Raw genomic sequence first — 18890 nt, forward strand, 5'->3', positions numbered from 1 at the left:
TTTGTCCATAATATTTTAATACTTTTCCACTTTTAAATACTGGTTTTAATTTTGCGATTGTAACATGGAAGATCCAACTTTATTATTTTTTTTTAAAAAAAAACATCATCAGGATCATAAAGCTATTATAGAATAGTTACACTCTATACACTCCCAAGGTACTTTAAAATGATTATGTTTTGAGTTTGTAGATGAACAATAACGATAATCCACATACATCATCTGTATAACTTGGACTAAATACTGGAGAAAATGTTTAATTGGACAAACAACTGATAAGTTTAAAGATAACCAGCACAATTTCACGAGAACCAGCTCAGCCCTACTAAAAACTTCTCAAAGCAATCGACACTGATGTTGTATAGGTGTACAAATTAGTTGATGAAACTGAACAAATGGGAAACCTATTCCTCCTTTGCCTTATTTTGTATTCTTACACCTCTCCCAGTCAACCTCCTCCTAGGTCTGGCTGCCTCTGTGGCGATCCCAAACCAAGAGCTGCTATGATCACCCTCCACCTCAAAACCACGAGTCCTGAGTTCTAACTGAAACACTGTGCTCTTTCTCTTGAACTGTAGAGTGGGCACTCAGGGAACAAAATCCCATATCACCAATATTTTTAAAGTTTCTATCATAGTACAAAAAGAGTAACTGAGTAGAAAAAAGAGTAAAAAGATAATTTTTTTTGGCTTGGGGAAGAGAAGTAGAAAATAACTATGGATGTGAAAACATCATGTATATTCAGAGTATGTAGGAATTAGCCACACGGAATTCTAAAGGGTCTGAAAATTGTCTAAAGGGCTAGTACCTATCCAAATTATAACCTGTTTTAAATTCTTTTCATACTCTCCTACTCATTTCAAAATCTGGTTGGACAGGGTTAACTCTAGTAAAGTACCAGTGCAGTTATCTAAAGGTAAAATGTATCTTTTTCTTTTCCTTTTTAATACAAATATTTTAGAGTCATCATTTTATTTACAGAATTGCAAAAGTATATCATTAACATTTAGTGCAAATGCAACTAATGATAATTAGATTTAGATACTGCTTTGTAAACTTTCCATACCTTTGTAAAACAAAGCTATTTAATTTAGTTACGAAAGAGTTACTTGTCTGTGTTCATGATAGTTACCAGAAAAAAATGGCAAACAGAGAAACATTTATAGTGGGCATACAGAACTTTTTTTGAAGATTCCATCAGCATTTATGGTGAATATACCTTCCCTCCCCAACCCTCCCATACTCCCACACCCTGACCCACAGCTGATTGTAAAATAAAATACACATTTGAGGTATAAACTTTTCTTTTTTAAACATCACAATATAAAATGTTAACTGGTGATGTAGTAAACTGATAGAATTTGTCTTATTTGCCTTACTAGCATTACCACCATAGGCACTTTTCCACGTAGTCAAATTATGAACAGCATTTTTCTATAATAAGGCATATTCCATGCACATCATTTAGAGAAAAGTAAATTAAAAAATAGAAAAGATTTATGGAGCATGAAATCTGCGTGCATGTAATGTAAGCATATGTTTTATATGTATTTCCTCTCTGTACAGAATAATAAATACCAATATATTTGATGCAAGTAATTCACCTCCAGGATTGTGCATATGAAGTGACCAGACTAATCCCATCATTAAATTATCACCTTGCATTTATCATTAAGACTCCAATACCACATATGAAATATATACAAGACATGTTCCACGTGACATGACTTTCTGCTTTACAAAATGGGTTGGATTTCTGTTTCTACAGAGATGAGGAAGTCAGCAAAGCACCTACAAAATGCCTCTGATTTATGCAAGCACGTTTGTGTAGAGACATATGAAGATTTTGAAGTGGGCAGTCATTTCTACTTCGATGAGTATAATTCCTTGCCTCAACTTCATGCTTCACGGTTTTTCACAAAGGCCTAAAACTAATAAAACTAAAAAAGGATTTTACATTTAAGTTCTTATAGCCACTAAGGAAAGAATCTCAGTCTGAATCACATGGAATACGTTAGAGCTCTGCTGAAGTTTCTGATCAAAAGGCAAACAGAAGCACTGCTCACATTTCTATGCGTATCTTGCAATATATCTTTTAAACTAACCCAAATTAGAAAAACTAAAAAACATTCCGGTTACTGAGTCCTAAAAATATTGAATCAAATGTCAAACTCAGTCTGATTTGCTTTCACAAGTAATAACTGCATATCCTTACAAATTTCATTAAAAATTCTGAGTTCATTTTATCCTGACCATTTTTCCAGAAAGCAGTTTATACCCACAAGATTTATACAGATGTTTCTGTTCAAAGGCAGGCAGAACCAATTTAGAAACTGCCAAATTCTGTTTCTAACAAACTGGAAAAAAAAAAAAAAGCTATAGTGTACAGAACACAACTAAAAATACAGGAACTATAAAGATAACTGGGGTTGTAGGAGGGGGGAGAGGAATAAAGCTTTTCATTCTTTCTCCATCAGAACAAAGGTTCTTCACGGGAGTAAGAATATAGAAAAGGCAAAATCACAGGTTATTAACAGCCCTCAGTTATTAAGAGACACTTTACATTACTACATGAATCAGTATAGAAATCAGCAGCAATGAATTCTATGATTATACAAGCAAAAAAAAAAGGTTGAAAAATTCTAGACACAGACTGAACTGCAGGCCTGAAAAAAGAGCCCCGTCCAGGTATTTGGTGCACAGAAAGCACATGCCCCATGAGCATTCCACTTTCGTGCTTTTCTTTTGTGCACAAAACCTGATACAACAGAGGATCTTAGGCTGGACCATATACTAAATTAAAAATTCTGAAAAAGTTTCCAAAAATTAAAGCATCAATTCCTAGTTGTGATTCAAAGTTGATTTTTCTCTCTTTTAGGAGCAAGCAAATAAAAATATAGCCATGTACATGTAATTTTACATGTATTTATAATTATAGCTGAGCATGGAGGTCTAGCGGTAGACAGCTAGGGTTAGACGTTCAGCTTTGCTATTGCAACATTTCTTCATTTTTGTACACAAAGTCAAGGTGTTGGGCCATAGACAAGGCTGTAGATCCTACGTTCCAGCTTAGAGCATTCAATTTGTGTGTGTGTGTGGTTTTTTTTAAGTTTTCCCTCCAACATGGAATGTCACACAGCCTTGTTTCAGTCACTGTAGGAAAGAAAATGACAAGTTAAAAATTCAGCAATATATTGCTAACAACGGCAAGACTACCAGAATAGATTCCCCCTACCCTCTGAATTCATGGAATGCATAGATTCTCTCTTAAAATTTATCTTTAAAGGATTTTCAACTTTAAGAATATAAAACTGTTCATCAGAAGGAACAGAAGGTATAAGGAATCTCTGAAAGCTAGAAATGTAAAAGGGTAATGTACTTACTATAGGTAAACAAAGAGGGAATCAACCAAAGGTCTCTGGATTTGTACCCCACAAACTGGCATTTCCTTCTTAGTATTCAATAAAAATTATGCTATGTAATTTTTCAAGAATTTTAAAAATTTACTTAGGCTATGAAAAGACTTAAAAAACAAACAGGCACAGACATCATCAAATGTGTTTAAGAAATCTGACTACGAGTTTTGAAAATCTTTGGACCTTATTAACTTTATGGAATTTCTCTAAAGACGATGCTGATTAATGACAGTTATTTCTCCATCACCGAAGTTAAGCATGTTAGTTTTCTTAAGGTTACAGTGCTAGAATCCACTTCATAGATACATCTTCGTTATTATGAAACAAACATTACTTTAGGTGAAAAAAGATTTCTACCACATGTTAAGGTTAGAATTTAGGTTCTTTGTCAGAAAGAAGCTCAATATGGATTCAAGGCCAGTGCTAATTGTTGGCCAGTGAGTCTTTTTTTTTTATTTCTATCTTTACATACATACAGAAAGGTCCACAAACAATGCTACCTCCTCCCCCTTAATTTTTTTTCCAAGGGATTTCAACCACTTCCCTCCTAGGTCCACTAAAGAAGAATGAGGACACCGCCCGCCCTTCCCGCCACACACAGTCAGTCAATAAAACAATGCTCCAAATCAAACAGTTTAGAGGCAAATGCTAGTAATGTGTGAGTGTGTATATTTGAAATGTTTAAGAAATTAGTCCTCTCAAACATAGTTGAGAACATGTTCTATACAGGGGTGGGCAAAATAAGGTTTACAGTTGTTTGTATGGAAAAGAATACAATATTTAATAAATATGTAATACAAGAATAAACTATGTGTTTTGCATACTCCCAAATGTAAACCACTTTTGCTTGACCCTGTATATAACTGCATTCTGATTTTATCCTGCTTAATACATGGTTATATTTTCTGCCCTGCAAGTAAGGCTGGGTGTGGGGGTAAAGAGAGAAAGCAGATAGAGTTGAATACTTAGTCTTGGTTAGAGGAAACAGCAACTTTTTAGAAATCTTTAGGCAAGGTGACAAGTCTACTGCCATTGTGTGGCATCAGGTTTCTGGTTTGACAAATATGGTGCAGAAATTATGTGTCCAGATCTAGTCATAATAATCCTAAGTACAAAATAGTCTAAAAATAGTCAGCACATTTAGGCAACGCACTTATGCCTGAAGAAAGAAAATTCCTCAAAGGTCAGGCTGTATTCCAAAACACTAAGCATTCAGATCAGTAAGGCCAGAATCTGTTTAACATTTTCCGGTCACCTTTTTCCTGGGAAAATCTAAATATCTAGGACAGGGGTCCTCAAACTACGACCCGCGGGCCACATGCAAATACAAATATTGTATTTGTTCCCGTTTTGGTTTTTAATTCAAAATAAGATATGTGCAGTGTACATAGCGATTTGTTCATAGTTTTTTTTTTTAACTATAGTCCAGCCCTCCAACGGTCTGAGGGACAGTGAACTGGCCCCCTGTTTAAAAAGTTTGAGGACCCCTGATCTAGGACATCAGTGCAATAATAACCCTTGTGTTAGCATCTGATAATAGATTTAGCTTTTCAGGTCTTTTTAAAAAAGACATACTATAGCCCTAGCCAGTTTGGCTTAGTGGATAGAGCGTCAGGCTGCAGACCAATGGGTCCCGAGTTCGATTCCGGCAAGGGCATGTACCTTGGTTACAGGCTCCTCCCTGGCCTGGGCCCTCGTCAGGGCTCATGCAGGAGGCAACCAATTGATGTGCTTTTCCTCACATCAATGTTTCTCTCTGTCTTTCCCTCCTGCTTACACTCACCCTAAAAATCAATGGAAAAATATCCTAGGGTGAGGATTAACAAAATAAAACAAAACAAAAAGATATACTATAGACAGCTTCAGAAACCAGATTTAATTAAAGACATCAGTCATATGGTTGACTATATTATTTTTATCTACTCAAGAATATAAATTTCTCAGCCAATGATTTAACATTCAGTATAGAAAAGAATGAGAAGATGTTCATATATACTTACTGCCTGTAACTTATACTTGGGTAATATCTATTACAAATTTTTTTTCAATTGATTTCAAAGAGGTAGGTAAAGAGATAGAAACATCAATGATGGAGAAACCAAGATGGCGGCATAGGTAAACACCGGAAATTGCTGCCTCACACAACTTCAAAAATACAACTAAAAGACATAATGGACATCACCCAGAACCACAGGAAGGCTGGTTGAGTGGAAATTCTACAACTAGAAGGAAAGAGAAAAGCACACTGAGACTCAGAGGAGGTTCGGTATTGGAAGTAAAGTGCAGAGGTACGGAGGCGCACGTGGAAAGGGCTGGCAGCTGAGGACGCGGCGCACGTGGAAAGGGCTGGAAACTGAGGGCACGGTTGTCTTTTTCAATCGGGAGGGAGTCTCAAGCTCCTGACTGTTCTGAACTCCAGTTCCAGGAAAGTCTCTGGGGACCCAGACTCATACGGGGAGAAACTGGACTGTCTGGCATTGGTCAGAACTCGAGGGCGGCTATCTCTCAGAGGTACTTGCAGCGACTGCTGGGACACTGAGAAGCGGGGCCTCTTAGGGCAGGACTGAGAAGCAGCCATAGCTGCTTGCTCCGCCCTGTTGATCCCCAGAGACCCCGCCCCACCCAAGCTGTGTGCAGAGGCTTTTGCATATGAAAGGCCAGGCCCTTTGCAATCTGAAAATTACCTAACAAACTGCAGCTGAGCCAGAGAAACCCAGAACTTCCAAAAGAAGGCCCAAGGCCCCACAGCAGCTTGCATTGCTTCACAGCAGGGCTCCTGCTGGGGAGCCTCAGGCAGAGGCTAAATTAGCACCTCCTTAGATCCAAGAGCCAGTGTACCCAGTGGTCAGAGTGTGACCAACCAGATTACAACTCCTCAGATCCATAAGGGACACACTCAGGGGGGAGACTCAGTGAGCACCAAAGCCCCACTGAAGCAAGTCTTGCCCCAGAAGGGTGTCTCCAGCACAGAAGTTCCCCCACTGCAGACACAGCTGATTCTCAAAGCCAATTGGCCTGGAGGTCAATTCCTCCCAGTGATACCTACAACAATCAAGGCTTAACTACAACAAGACTGTGTACAAAGGGGTACACCAAGAGTGTCCACCTCAGGTAATTAGGGAGGCTGAACCACTGGGCCCTATAGGACACCTAGCACAGAAATCCACTCTATCAACACAGGGAAGCATAAAAAATGCAGAGACAAAGAAACAGGTCACAAATGACAGAAATGGAGAAAAGCAAACTACTAGATATAGAGTTCAAAACCACACTTATAAGGTTTTCCAAGAATTTTCTAGAAACCGCCAATAAATTTAGTAAGACCCTCAATAAATCTAGTGAGACTGCCGATAAATTTAGTGAGACCCTCAAGAAATCTAGTGAGACCCTCGAGGTTATGAAAAAGGACCAACTAGAAATTAATCATACACTGACTGAAATAAAGAATATTATACAGAGTTCCAACAGCAGACTAGAGGATTGCAAGAATCAAGTCAAAGATTTGAAATACAAAGAAGCAAAACACACCCAACCGGAAAAACAAAAAGAAAAAAGAACCCAAAAATATGAAGATAGTGTAAGGAGCCTCTGGGACAACTTCAAACGTACTAACATTCGAATTATGGGGGTGCCAGAAGAAGAGAGAGAGCAAGATATTGAAAACCTATTTGAAGAAATAATGACAGAAAACTTCCCCCACCTGGTGAAAGAAATAGACTTACAAGTCCAGGATGCGCAGAGAACCCCAAACAAAAGGAATCCAAAGAGGACCACACCAAGACACATCATCATTAAAATGCCAAGAGCAAAAGACAAAGAGAGAATCTTAAAAGCAGCAAGAGAAAAAAAGTCAGTTACCTACAAGGGAATACCCATACGACTGTCAGCTGATTTCTCAACAGAAACTTTGCAGGCCAGAAGGGAATGGCAAGAAATATTCAAAGTGATGAATACCAAGAACCTACAACCAAGACTACTTTATCCAGCAAAGCTATCATTCAGAATTGAAGGTCAGATAAAGAGCTTCAAAGATAAGAAAAAGCTAAAGGAGTTCATCACCACCAAACCAGTATTATATGAAATGCTGAAAGGTATCCTTTAAGAGGAGGAAGAAGAAGAAAAAGGTAAAGGTACAAATTATAAACAACAAATACACATCTATAAACAAGTGAATCTAAAAATTAAGTGAATAAATAATCTGATGAACAGAATAAACTGGTGAATATAATAGAATCAGGGGCATAGAAAGGGAGTGGATTGACTATTTTCGGGGAGGAAAGGAGTGTGGGGGGTGCAGGAAGAGACTGGACAAAAATCATACACCTATGGATGAGGACAGTGGGGGGGAGGGAGGTAATGGCAGAGGGTGGGGTGGGAACTGGGTGGAGGGGAGCTATGGGGGGAAAAAAGAGAAACAACTGTAATAATCTGAATAAAGATTTAATTAAAAAAAAAAAAGAAACATCAATGATGAGAGAGAATCATTAATTGGCTGTCTCCTACACTCCCCACACTGGGGATCGAGCCTGCAATCCGGGCATGTGCCCTGACTGGGAATCAAACCATGACCTCTTAGTTCATAGATCAACGCTCAACCACTGAGCCATGCCAGCCAAGCTTCTATTAAAAATTTAAATGCTGCCCTGGGCAGTGTGGTTGGAGCATCGTTCAATGCACCAGAAGGCTGTGGGTTTGATTCCTGGTCAGAACACATACTCAGGTTGTGGTCTCAATTTCTGGCCAGGGTGCATGCATATAAGAGGCAACTGATTGATGTTTCTCTCTGTTGCTCTCCCTCTCCCTTCCTCCCTCTCTAAAATAAAAAATAAAAATAAAAAAACATAGCCTTGGGTGAGGATTAAAAATAAATTTTAAAGAAAAACATTTAAATGCTAACACACATTGAGAGTTCACAGAAACAGAATTATACAAATGTTCTCCAATGGACCAAAAGACGCTCAAACTCATTCATAATATGAGAAATACAATTAAAACTACATGGCAAGAGTACATTCAAATGAGATACTATATAGCCTTAAAAAAAGAGGCTCCCCATTGAACTGTAAAAACCTTCAAGATAATAAAGTGCAAAAACAAGATGCAGAACGGTGTTTATAGTATGCTACATTTTCTTCAACAACAAAAGAGTATCTGTGGGAAGATTATAATTGTATTTGCTTATTCAGGCATTAAAAATACAAAGAAACTAGTAATATCAGTTAATACACTTTTCTGTGTGTGGAGGGAGGACAAAACTGAGTGAATAGGGGATAAATTTTACTCTATCTTTTCATACTTTTGACTTTTGAACCATGTTAACACATCACTTATTTATAGATAATTAAAGATTTTGGCTCCTTGCACAAAGATGTTCAATGCAGCATTATCTGACAGTAAAAATATGAAACCAAAACAGATGTTACCATAGAGACTAGTTAATAAATTCTGCAACATTTATATAACATTTTAAAACAGTGAGATGGTTGTATATGTCTCATATCTTTATATGGAATAATAGTTAAAATTTATTATTAAATAGAAAAACAAGCTGCAAAATAATATAAACGTATTTTTTAAACAATTAAAAATACATATATGTAAGTACATACATGTAAAAATCTGGAAGAATATATCACAAACCTAACAGTAATTTCTGCAAAGGGAAAGATATAGGGAATTTGTACTTCTGAAATTCTGCAGTTCTATAATGCTGAAATTTCTTAAAATAAGCAGGTATTATTTAAGATAGAAAGATAAAAATGTAAGTTTTAAGGCTATAAAAACAACAACTCTTTATCTGGGAACATCATAAAACACAGAAACTACTTTCAACAGTTAAATAAATTTTAGTATCTGCAGCAGGGGTGGGGAATGTCTGGCCTGTGGGTCGTATAAGGCCCACAAAATCATTTGGTCTGGTCCTGCCAAGGCATTAGGGGTGAGTAAATTAAATGTTTGACCAAATATAGCAGGCTAATTTTTAGGCTGATAATTTTGTTTGGCCTGCAAATGATGTTTTAATATCCAAATGGGCCTTGGCAGGAAAAATGTTCCCCATTCCTGGTCTACAGAGTCATGTTAGTCAAAATTTAAAAGGATAACATCTATCTTCCAGTACCTGTTCATACTAGAACAAAATAGGTTTTCCTGCTGTTTTCTCCTGGACGTAAGAAGTAAAACGTTTTAGAAACTTTGGATACTCTCGTTTTGCCACTGCCCTTAACACTGAGGCTGGTGCCCATCCTCCAGGGTTCACTACGAGTTAAAGAAAAATTAAAATGTTAAGATACAATTCTCCAAATACACATGAAGCACTCATTTTGTTCCTTTGCTTTAAAAAATTTCATGATGTTGGAACAATTGGCATCTCTTAAAAGTCTTGACCATTAATCCTTCATATTAACTACCAAACAAGAACAGAGAGCAAATAAGAAAGCATTTATTACCTTTCTAAATTGTTCTTACTTCCCTAAAATATATTTAAATATTAGTACAGCTACACTTTAGATTGAGGCAGATCTTTTCATTAAACTCTACTATAATCAAACTAGAGGCCCAGTGCACGAAATTCATGCACGGGTAGGGTCCCTAGTGGCTGCTGGCTGCCAGCTGAGGCCCTTCCTTCATTCTGTGCCGTCCCCTGGTGGTCAGCGCATGTCATAGCTGGTGATGGGACTCCCGGTCAGTTGAACTCCTGAGGGGACACGTTGCATATTAGGCTATTACAGGGGTGGGCAAACTTTTTGACTCGAGGGCCACAGTGGGTTCTTAAACTGGACCGGAGGGCCGGAACAAAAGCATGGATGGAGTGTTTGTGTGAACTAATATAAATTCAAAGTAAACATCATTACATAAAAGGGTATGGTCTTTTTTTTTAGTTTTATTCATTTCAAATGGGCCGGATCCGGCCCGTGGGCCGTAGTTTGCCCACGGCTGGGCTGTTATATATATATAGACTAGAGGGCCCAGTGCACAAAAATTCGTGCACTCAAGGGGAGAGGGGTCCCTCAGCCCAGCCTGAACCCTCTCGCAGTCTGGGAGCCCTCAGGGGATGTCTGCCTGCTGTGGAGGTTCCCACCACTACCGCTGCGCTTGCCAGCCGTCAGCCCAGCTTCTGCATTGAGCGTCTGCCCCCTGGTGGTCAGTGCGCGTCATAGCAATTGGTCGTTCTGCTGTTCCGTCGATTTGCATATTAGCCTTTTATTATCCTATATAATAAAAGGCTAATATGCTAAGTGTCCAGTTGTATAGTCTTCCATTCAACCAATCAAAGTGTAATATGCTAATGATATGCTAAGGCCGCTCAGCTGCTCGTGCACTGACCACGAGGGGGCAGACAGTCGACCAGTCGCTATGACGTGCACTGACCACCAGGGCACAGATGTTCTGACTGGTGGGTTAGCTTGCTGCTGGGGTCTGGATGATCGGGACTGAGCGAGACAGGCCAAACATGCCTGGAGTCCTCCCGTGGTACCTCCCCCACTGGCCAACCTCCTGCATCCCTCCCTGGCCCCGATCGTGCACCAGTGGGGTCCTTAGGCCTGGCCTGCGCTCTCTCACAATTTGGGCTTAGGGACCCTCCTCTCCCCCCGAGTGCACAAATTTTGTGCACCAGGCCTCTAGTATGGGATAATAACTTACTCAGGCATAACCATCTCTAGCAGTTATGGTCCTGTATAAAGAAGGTATGAGGATTTGGATTTCAATAACTACTACAAGTAGGAAATGGGTTTAGTAATAAGGAACCAAAGCAACAAGGCTGTCCAGCAGCAAGTCAATATAAAACAAACACGTAAGTAGCAACTAATGAGGATTAGGGACCAATCAATGATGAAAAAAATGATCAAGCCTGACAATAAGAAAAAGAACCGCTAAAAGAAAAAGAAAAAGAAAAAGAAAAAGAACTGCTAATTTCCTTTCCCACTGTTGCTTACATTTCTAATTCTACGTATATTCTTTTAGGTAAATACTTAATAAAATGGTTCTTAAAACCAAGGATATGTGATAGTGATCTTAATATAAAGTTTTTAAAAAAAATATATTTTTATTGATTTCAGTGAGGAAGGGAGAGGGAGAGATAGAAACATCAGCTGCCTCTTGCATGCCCCCGACTGGAGATCGAGCCTGTACCCAGGCCATGTGCCCTGACCAGGAATGGAACCATGATCTCCTGGTTCATAGGTTGATACTCAACTACTGAGCCACGCCAGTTGGCCTAAAGTTTTAAAATTTACCTATCTAGTCCAAGCTTCAAAAATTCTGATATAGCAGTTCTGGGGTAGAAGGCAGGTATGTATATTTCCTGAAAGTTTGATATACATCTTTCCAAATTAAAAATTACTAATCTAAAGGATAAAAACTCAAAAGGCATTTGTAATGGTATTTGTCCAAATGGTTAGTTATCATGTAGATCACACTAAGAACATCCACATTACCAAATAGCAAAAACAAACAACGAAATACATACCATTAGCTACATATGTAATCTTGCATAAAATGTTGTCCCTGCTAATCTTCTGGTTTCCTTCTGGTGGGCTAACCAAGGTTTGACAAATCATAGCGATATTTATTTTGGCACGAACACATCGATTGTTCAGCTGCCAAAACAAAAAAATAAAAATGAAACAGCAGTATAGCAGATACCCAGTATTTTGTAATCTCTACTAGTCTAATAATACTATACTAAGTAAGCTGAAACCTCAACTCATCAAAATATTCAACAAAATCTTACAAGGATCAAACAACACATGCCAAACTGATAATATTTCTCCTCCTTTTACGTAGTAAATGGAGCTAAACCGAGGTAGCAACCAGAGGTTTTGCCAGTAGTTGATCATGACTTAAGAGGCAACTGTGAGTAGTAGTCTGCATATACTACCTATCAGTGCTGTCTCACCTCATCTCAGGAACAAAGGAAAAGAGACCTGCTGAAATGTTCACAGCCATGACTACTGTCCTTCAGATAATACACAGGCTATATTATTCTAAGAAGCCAAAATAACACAAAATCTAAGAATTATCAACTCTAGTATCTGTGTGTGTCTGCCATGTGTTTATCATTTTTGTACTGCATGTATAGTTAGCTTTATATTATACATTTGTACACATTTATACAATGCACTTACAGGAGCACTATCGTGATCCACAGAAAAATTACAAACTATCCAAGTTTCAGGGTCATTTTCAGTCAAGGCTGGTATCTTTCGAATGGCAGAAAGATATAATACATCTCGCTGAGAAGCAGGCCACACTCTCTGTGGAAGAAGTAAAAATCATTTGAAAATTTGAACAATTCTTTATTCATTTGTAATATGTAACTAACAGAGAAACAAATGTAAAATCAATAAATATCTTAGTTGAAGGTAAAAATCCGTCAAATTTTAAATGAAAAGCATCTGAGAACACCCACCAAGGGATTAATTATGGACAGTGAGTTAATGGCTTTGCAGAACTACAACAAAGGAATAGTGTTCTGCTATTTTTATTTTTTTATAAATTGTAGTAATTTGCTATTTAAACCATTTTTAAGTATACAATTCATTACCATTAATACATTCAGAATGTTATGTAAGCATTACCACATTTTCAAAAAATTGTTATCATCCCAAATAGAAACTCTGTACCTACTAAGAAATGACACAGCATTACACCCCCTTCCTCAAACCCTGGTAATATCCTTCTTTTAACTATAGTATTAAACCTCAGCTTAAATTGTTCAGAGACTTTAAGCAAAGATTTTAGGGAAAGAAGACTACTCTTTTGATATCATAATCACACTTCAAGAATTCCAAATCAGGTAGACAGAATCTTTGAGTTTTATGGTATACAAGGAGAAACATATACTGTTGGAATGATATGGTCCCTAGGTCTCAGAAAACTGGGGCTTTTGTACTTTTAAATGAGAGAAAATATGCCTTGTCTTTTCTGATTATTGACTATAAAAAGTAGCCAACAACTTAGTGTCAACACAACACAAATCATTTGCAAAGTGAAATGGTTTATATTTTAAAGATACAAAATTTCATGCAGTCAACAAAAGTAGTGTTGGAGAAATGTGTGTGAAACTAGTAATAAATGAAAGTTTAATCATGTTAGAATGATATTTGATATTTAAATACATTTAAAGTTTTATTTTTATTTATTATTATTTTTTTAAATATTTTATTGATTTTTTACAGAGAGGAAGGGAGAGGGATAGAGAGTTAGAAACATCGATGAGAGAGAAACATCGATCAGCTGCCTCCTGCACATCTCCCACTGGGGATGTGCCCGCAACCAATGTACATGCCCCTGACCGGAATCGAACCCGGGACCCTTCAGTCCGCAGGCCGACGCTCTATCCACTGAGCCAAACCGGTCTCGGCACATTTAAAGTTTTAGAATAATATTCATCTTACTTTATTCTACTCTCTTCCCCTTCTGAAAATTGCCAAATAGTATTTCAAATAAATAATAAATTAATTATTATTAATTAATGTCAGTGTGCATCATAGCACACTATACCGGTTGCTATGATGCACACTGACCACTAGGGGGCAGATGCTCCAACCGGTAGGTTAGCTTCTAATAAATGCAAATCCAAAAGGAGGATGATGAGAGAAATTTAAAGAATGAGATGACTTAAATATTAGAAGATGAGTAGTCCTCTTTAAGACCATATTATAAAAGAAGCCAAATCTAAAGAAAAAAGATGTACACAGCGTTATTGGATTTTGTTGAAAAAGAAATATGCCAGGATATTTTTATTCAAATAATTATAATTGTAACTTAAATTTTGTTATGTATGATACATTATTTTAATAATTTTTCGTTTTGAGACCAAGATGGCGGCGTAGGTAAACACCAGAGACCGCTGCCGCAAACAACCATTTCAAAAATACAACTAAAAGACTGAACGGACATCACCCAGAACCACAGGAAGGCTGGCTGAAGAGAGATTCTACAACTAGAAGGAAAGAGAACAGCAAATCGAGGCTCAGAGGCGGCGCAGTGTGGAAAATACAAAGGTACCGAGGTGCGCGCGCAAAGCGGGCTGGTGGCTGAGGGCGCGGTTGTCGTTTTCTGTCGGGAGTGAGTCTCAGACTCTGGGCTCCAGATCCGGGCGAGTCTCTAGGGACCCAGACTCAAACGGGAGAAGCGGGATTATCCGGCATCAGTTGGAACCTGAGGGCAGCTTTCTCTCCGAAGTTTGCAGCGGCTGCCGGGGTTCTGAGAAGCAGAGCCTCTGGGAACGGGACTGAGCGTGGCCATAACTGCTCCCTCCGCCCGCCCTGTGGATCCCGCCCCGCCCAAACCCTGCGCACAGCCATTTGCCGACCGCCTCAGGCAAAGGCTGGATTAGCGCCTCCCCAGAAGGCAGACGTTTTCCATACAGCTGATTCCTATAGCCAGTCGGCCTGGTGGTCAAACCCCTCTAGTGTTAACTACAACAATTAAGGCTTGGCTAGAACAAGACTGCGCACAGAGACCACAAGGGGGTGCACCAAGAAAGCATAAAAGATGCGGAGACAAAAAAACATGACAGAAATGGAGGATATGGAGCTAAGAATCGCAATTTTGAGGGCTTGCCATAAATTTGTGCAGAACCTCACGAAAACTAATGAGACCCTCGATGCTACGATAAAGAAATTAGAAAGTAAGCATACACGGACTGAAATAAAGAATATTATACCCAATAGCAGACCAGAGGAGCACAATAATCAAACAAAAGATTCGACAAAAAACATCCAATTGGAAAAGCAAAATGAAAAAAGAATCCGAAAGTGTGAAGATAGTGTAAGGAGCCTCTGGGACAGCTTTAAGCGGTCTAATATCAGAATTATTGGAGTGCCAGAAGATGAGAGACAGCAAGATATTGAAAACCTATTTCAAGAAATAATGGCAGAAAACTTCCCCCACCTGGAGAAAGAAATGGACTTACAGGTCCAAGAAGCGCAGAGAACCCCAAACAAAAGGAATCCAAAGAGGACCACACCAAGACACATCATCATTAAAATGCCAAGAGCAAAAGACAAAGAGAAAATCTTAAAAGCAGCAAGAGAAAGAGGCTCAATTACCTACAGGGGAATACCCATACGACTGTCAGCTGATTTCTCAACAGAAACTTTGCAGGCCAGAAGGGAATGGCAAGAAATATTCAAAGTGCTGAATACCAAGAACCTACAACCAAGATTACTTTATCCAGCAAAGCTATCATTCAGAATTGAAGGTCAGATAAAGAGCTTCACAGATAAGGAAAAGCTAAAGGAGTTCATCACCGCCAAACCAGTATTATATGAAATGCTGAAAGGTATCCTTTAAGAAGAGGAAGAAGAAGAAAAAGGTAAAGATACAAACTATGAACAACAAACATGCATCTATCAACAAATGAATCTAAGAATCAAGTGAATAAATAACTGATGTACAGAATGAACTGGTGATTATAATAGAATCAGGGACATAGAAAGGGAATAGACTGACTATTCTTGGGGGAAAAAGGGGTGTGGGAGATGCGGGAAGTGACTGGACAAAAATCATGCACCTATGGATGAACACAGTGGGTGGGGAGTGAGGGTGGAGGGTGGGGTGGGAGCTGGAAGGAGGGGAGTTATGGGGGGAAAAAAGAGGAACAAATGTAATAATCTGAACAATAAAGATTTAATAAAAAAAAATAATAATTTTTCGTTTTATTTTTCAAGAAATAAACCTAATACAACCTATATAATCCTCCCTTCCATCTATTATTTACCAAGTGAAATATTGGCAGATTGTTTTCCTGGATCAATTATCATCAAATAATAAGATTCTTCTGATTCTAAATTATTGGCCATTTATCTTTATTCTAAATTATAGAGCAATTAATTGATATTTTAACATCTACTAAATTTCAGATTACACTTAAACCCTGCACAAATCTGTATGTTGAAATAGAATCTTCATTTTTACACATTTCTTGAGCAGCTACCATGTAAAATGAAGCCTAGCTTATAGTCATCCTATATAATAAAAGCCTAATATGCTAAGTGTCTGGTTGACCGTTCAACCAATCAAAGCATAATATGCTAATGACATGCTAGGGCCACTGAACCGCTTGCTATGATGTGCACTGACCACCAGGGGGCAGATACTCCAACTGGTAGGTTAGCTTCCTGCTGGGGTCTGGCTGATCGGGAATGAGCAAGACAGGCCAGACATGCCCTGGATCCCTCCCGTGGTCCCTCCCCGGCTGGACAACCTCCCACGTCCCTTGCCAGCTCCAATCGTGCACCAGTGGGGTCCCTTGGTCTGGCCTGAGCCCTCTCGCAATCCAGGACCCTCTTGGGGGATGTTGGAGAGCCAGTTTCGGCCCAATCCCACAGGCCAGGTGGAAGGACCCCACTGGTGCATGAATTCATGCACTGGGCCTCTAGCCTATATAATAAAAGCCTAAGTGACTGTTACAGTGGAACAACCGGTTGCTATGATGCACACTGACCACCAGGGGGCAGACGCTCAACATAGGAGTTACTCCCTGGTGGTCAGTGTGCTCCCACAGGGGGAGCGCCACTCAGCCAGAAGCTGGGCTCACGGCTGGGGAGCGCAGCTGCCACAACGGGAGCCTCTCCCAACTCCGTGGCAGCTGGCGCAGCAGACCAGGATGAGCGTGAGCAGCGCCCGGCCCCAATTTGGGCTCCTCCCTGGCCGCCTGCCGCTTGGCACACTGCTACATCCCCCGAGGGGTCCCGGACTGCAAGAGGGCAAAGGCGGAGCTGAGGAATCCTGCCCCCAGTGCATGACTTTCGTGCACCGGGCCTCTAGTTAGATATAAAATGCCTCAGGTGAAAGACTGAGTTTAAGAAATACAGAGCAAATCTCAAATATTTTCACATATTCAGCTCAATTAAAAAGTCACTTGAACCCTAGCTGGTTCAGTGGATAGAGCGTCAGCCTGCAGACTGAAGGATCAATCCCAGGATTGATTCTGGTCAAGGGCACATGCCTGGGTTGCGGGCTTGATCCCCAGTAGGGGATGTGCAGGAGGCAGCCAATCAATGATTCTCTCTCATCATTGATGTTTTTATCTCTCTTTCCTTCTCTCTTACTCTCTGAAATCAATAAAGATACATTAAAAAAATAAAAGTCACTTGAAAAAAAAATGAAGTACTTATTGAATCATTATATTTCCTATATAACATAATATTACTTTTTGTGGATCTCTTCCAAGTTTAATTTATTATTCTTTATTTGAAATACTATTTGGCAATTTTCAGAAGGGGAAGAGAGTAGAATAAAGTAAGATGAATATTATTCTAAAACATTAAATGTAGATTAGCAAAGGAAGAAATGAAGTAAAAGGGAATCAATTTAAATGACAATGCTTCGGTGTGCTCTGGTGTATGACCAACTTCTCAGTAGTTATGCTCAGCAACTTTTCATTGTTGTTAGATAATCCACTTAAGATCATTTTCATATCTATTAGTCTTAACACAGGCAAATAACATACTTTTCCACTTCTTATTATATTGATGTCATAGGAAACTATGATTCACTTTCATATTCGATAACTATCAATCTCCTATAGACTAGCTGCTAGAAAAATATTTGCATTCCTGAATTATTAATAAAGCCTTTAGATATTTTCTGGCATTTAATTTCCTGTCAAATTTTATTTTAGACAATTTATATGTCTGTTTGAATTATAGTGAAATCCTTTAGGGATGAAGAGATATTTACCTTGTGTGTTTGATAAATGATGATTGCATTATCAGCTAATGTTTCCACCACATGAAAGTTTTCTATAGTTGCTGAAATGAAGGGAAAATATTAGTAGCCAAAAAGACACTGCTTTTTCCTAGAAGGTGATTAATTCACTTATACTGAGAGTCAATTACAAATGAACATTATAGTAGAATGAACAGGATTCTGCCCCACTTGGGCTAAGTTCAAATGGAAGGTAGTTAATACCTAGTATTAGGGCTATAGATGGTGGCTGTGGGAGCTGATCACCAGGAAATCTTATTTTCCTTTATCCAACATTTAGCTTCCACAGCAAGAAGGCAATTCTATATCAACACTGCATTACTCAGGCACAAATTATTCCCTAACACTATGACCCCTCCCTATAATCCCTAATTTACTGAAGCTGAATAAACTGCTCTATCTAGGTTTAGGTAACTGTATTTACTGGGAAGATTGTCAAACTGTCATTGATATATGTCTTATGATGTTCAAAAGTATCTATTTATGCAATCTGGTGTCTAAGGGAAACACCCCCTGCCAAAGTAACTAAACAAACCACAGCAGGATTCATGTAGGATTTACCAGGGAAACAAAACAATCTAGGAGAAAAGTAGATAAAACAGAAACCTTAGTTTTAGTCCTGGCTTTTACACCTACTAGGTCTGTGGCCTTTGACAAGTCACTTGACCTATCTGAATTTTACTTCATTACCTATCTATGCAAAATTGTTGAGGTATTAAATCAAATGCTAAAAAATACTGCAAAGCATTTTATAGT

General features: G+C 38.8%; 1 protein-coding gene across 3 annotated transcripts in view; it reads right to left on the reverse strand.

Annotated features, from left to right (window-relative positions):
- CERT1 (ceramide transporter 1) overlaps positions 1 to 18890 on the reverse strand; it is a 101571-nt gene continuing 82681 nt past the window's right edge. For 2 of the 3 annotated variants that reach the window (XM_070412204.1, XM_070412203.1), the window contains 5 exons: positions 18108 to 18178; positions 12542 to 12670; positions 11884 to 12013; positions 9535 to 9671; positions 3068 to 3153 (listed from right to left, as the gene is read on the reverse strand). In XM_070412204.1, the coding sequence (XP_070268305.1) occupies positions 9544 to 9671; positions 11884 to 12013; positions 12542 to 12670; positions 18108 to 18178 (458 nt within the window). In that variant the 3' untranslated portion in view covers positions 3068 to 3153; positions 9535 to 9543. Of the gene's footprint in view, positions 3154 to 9534; positions 9672 to 11883; positions 12014 to 12541; positions 12671 to 18107; positions 18179 to 18890 lie in introns of all 3 variants that reach the window. The other variant, XM_070412206.1, reaches the window with a different exon arrangement.

This window comes from Myotis yumanensis, unplaced genomic scaffold, assembly GCF_028538775.1.
Source record: "Myotis yumanensis isolate MYYU_CA2020_CCGP unplaced genomic scaffold, mMyoYum1.0.hap1 SCAF_4, whole genome shotgun sequence".
Taxonomy (NCBI): domain Eukaryota; kingdom Metazoa; phylum Chordata; class Mammalia; order Chiroptera; family Vespertilionidae; genus Myotis; species Myotis yumanensis.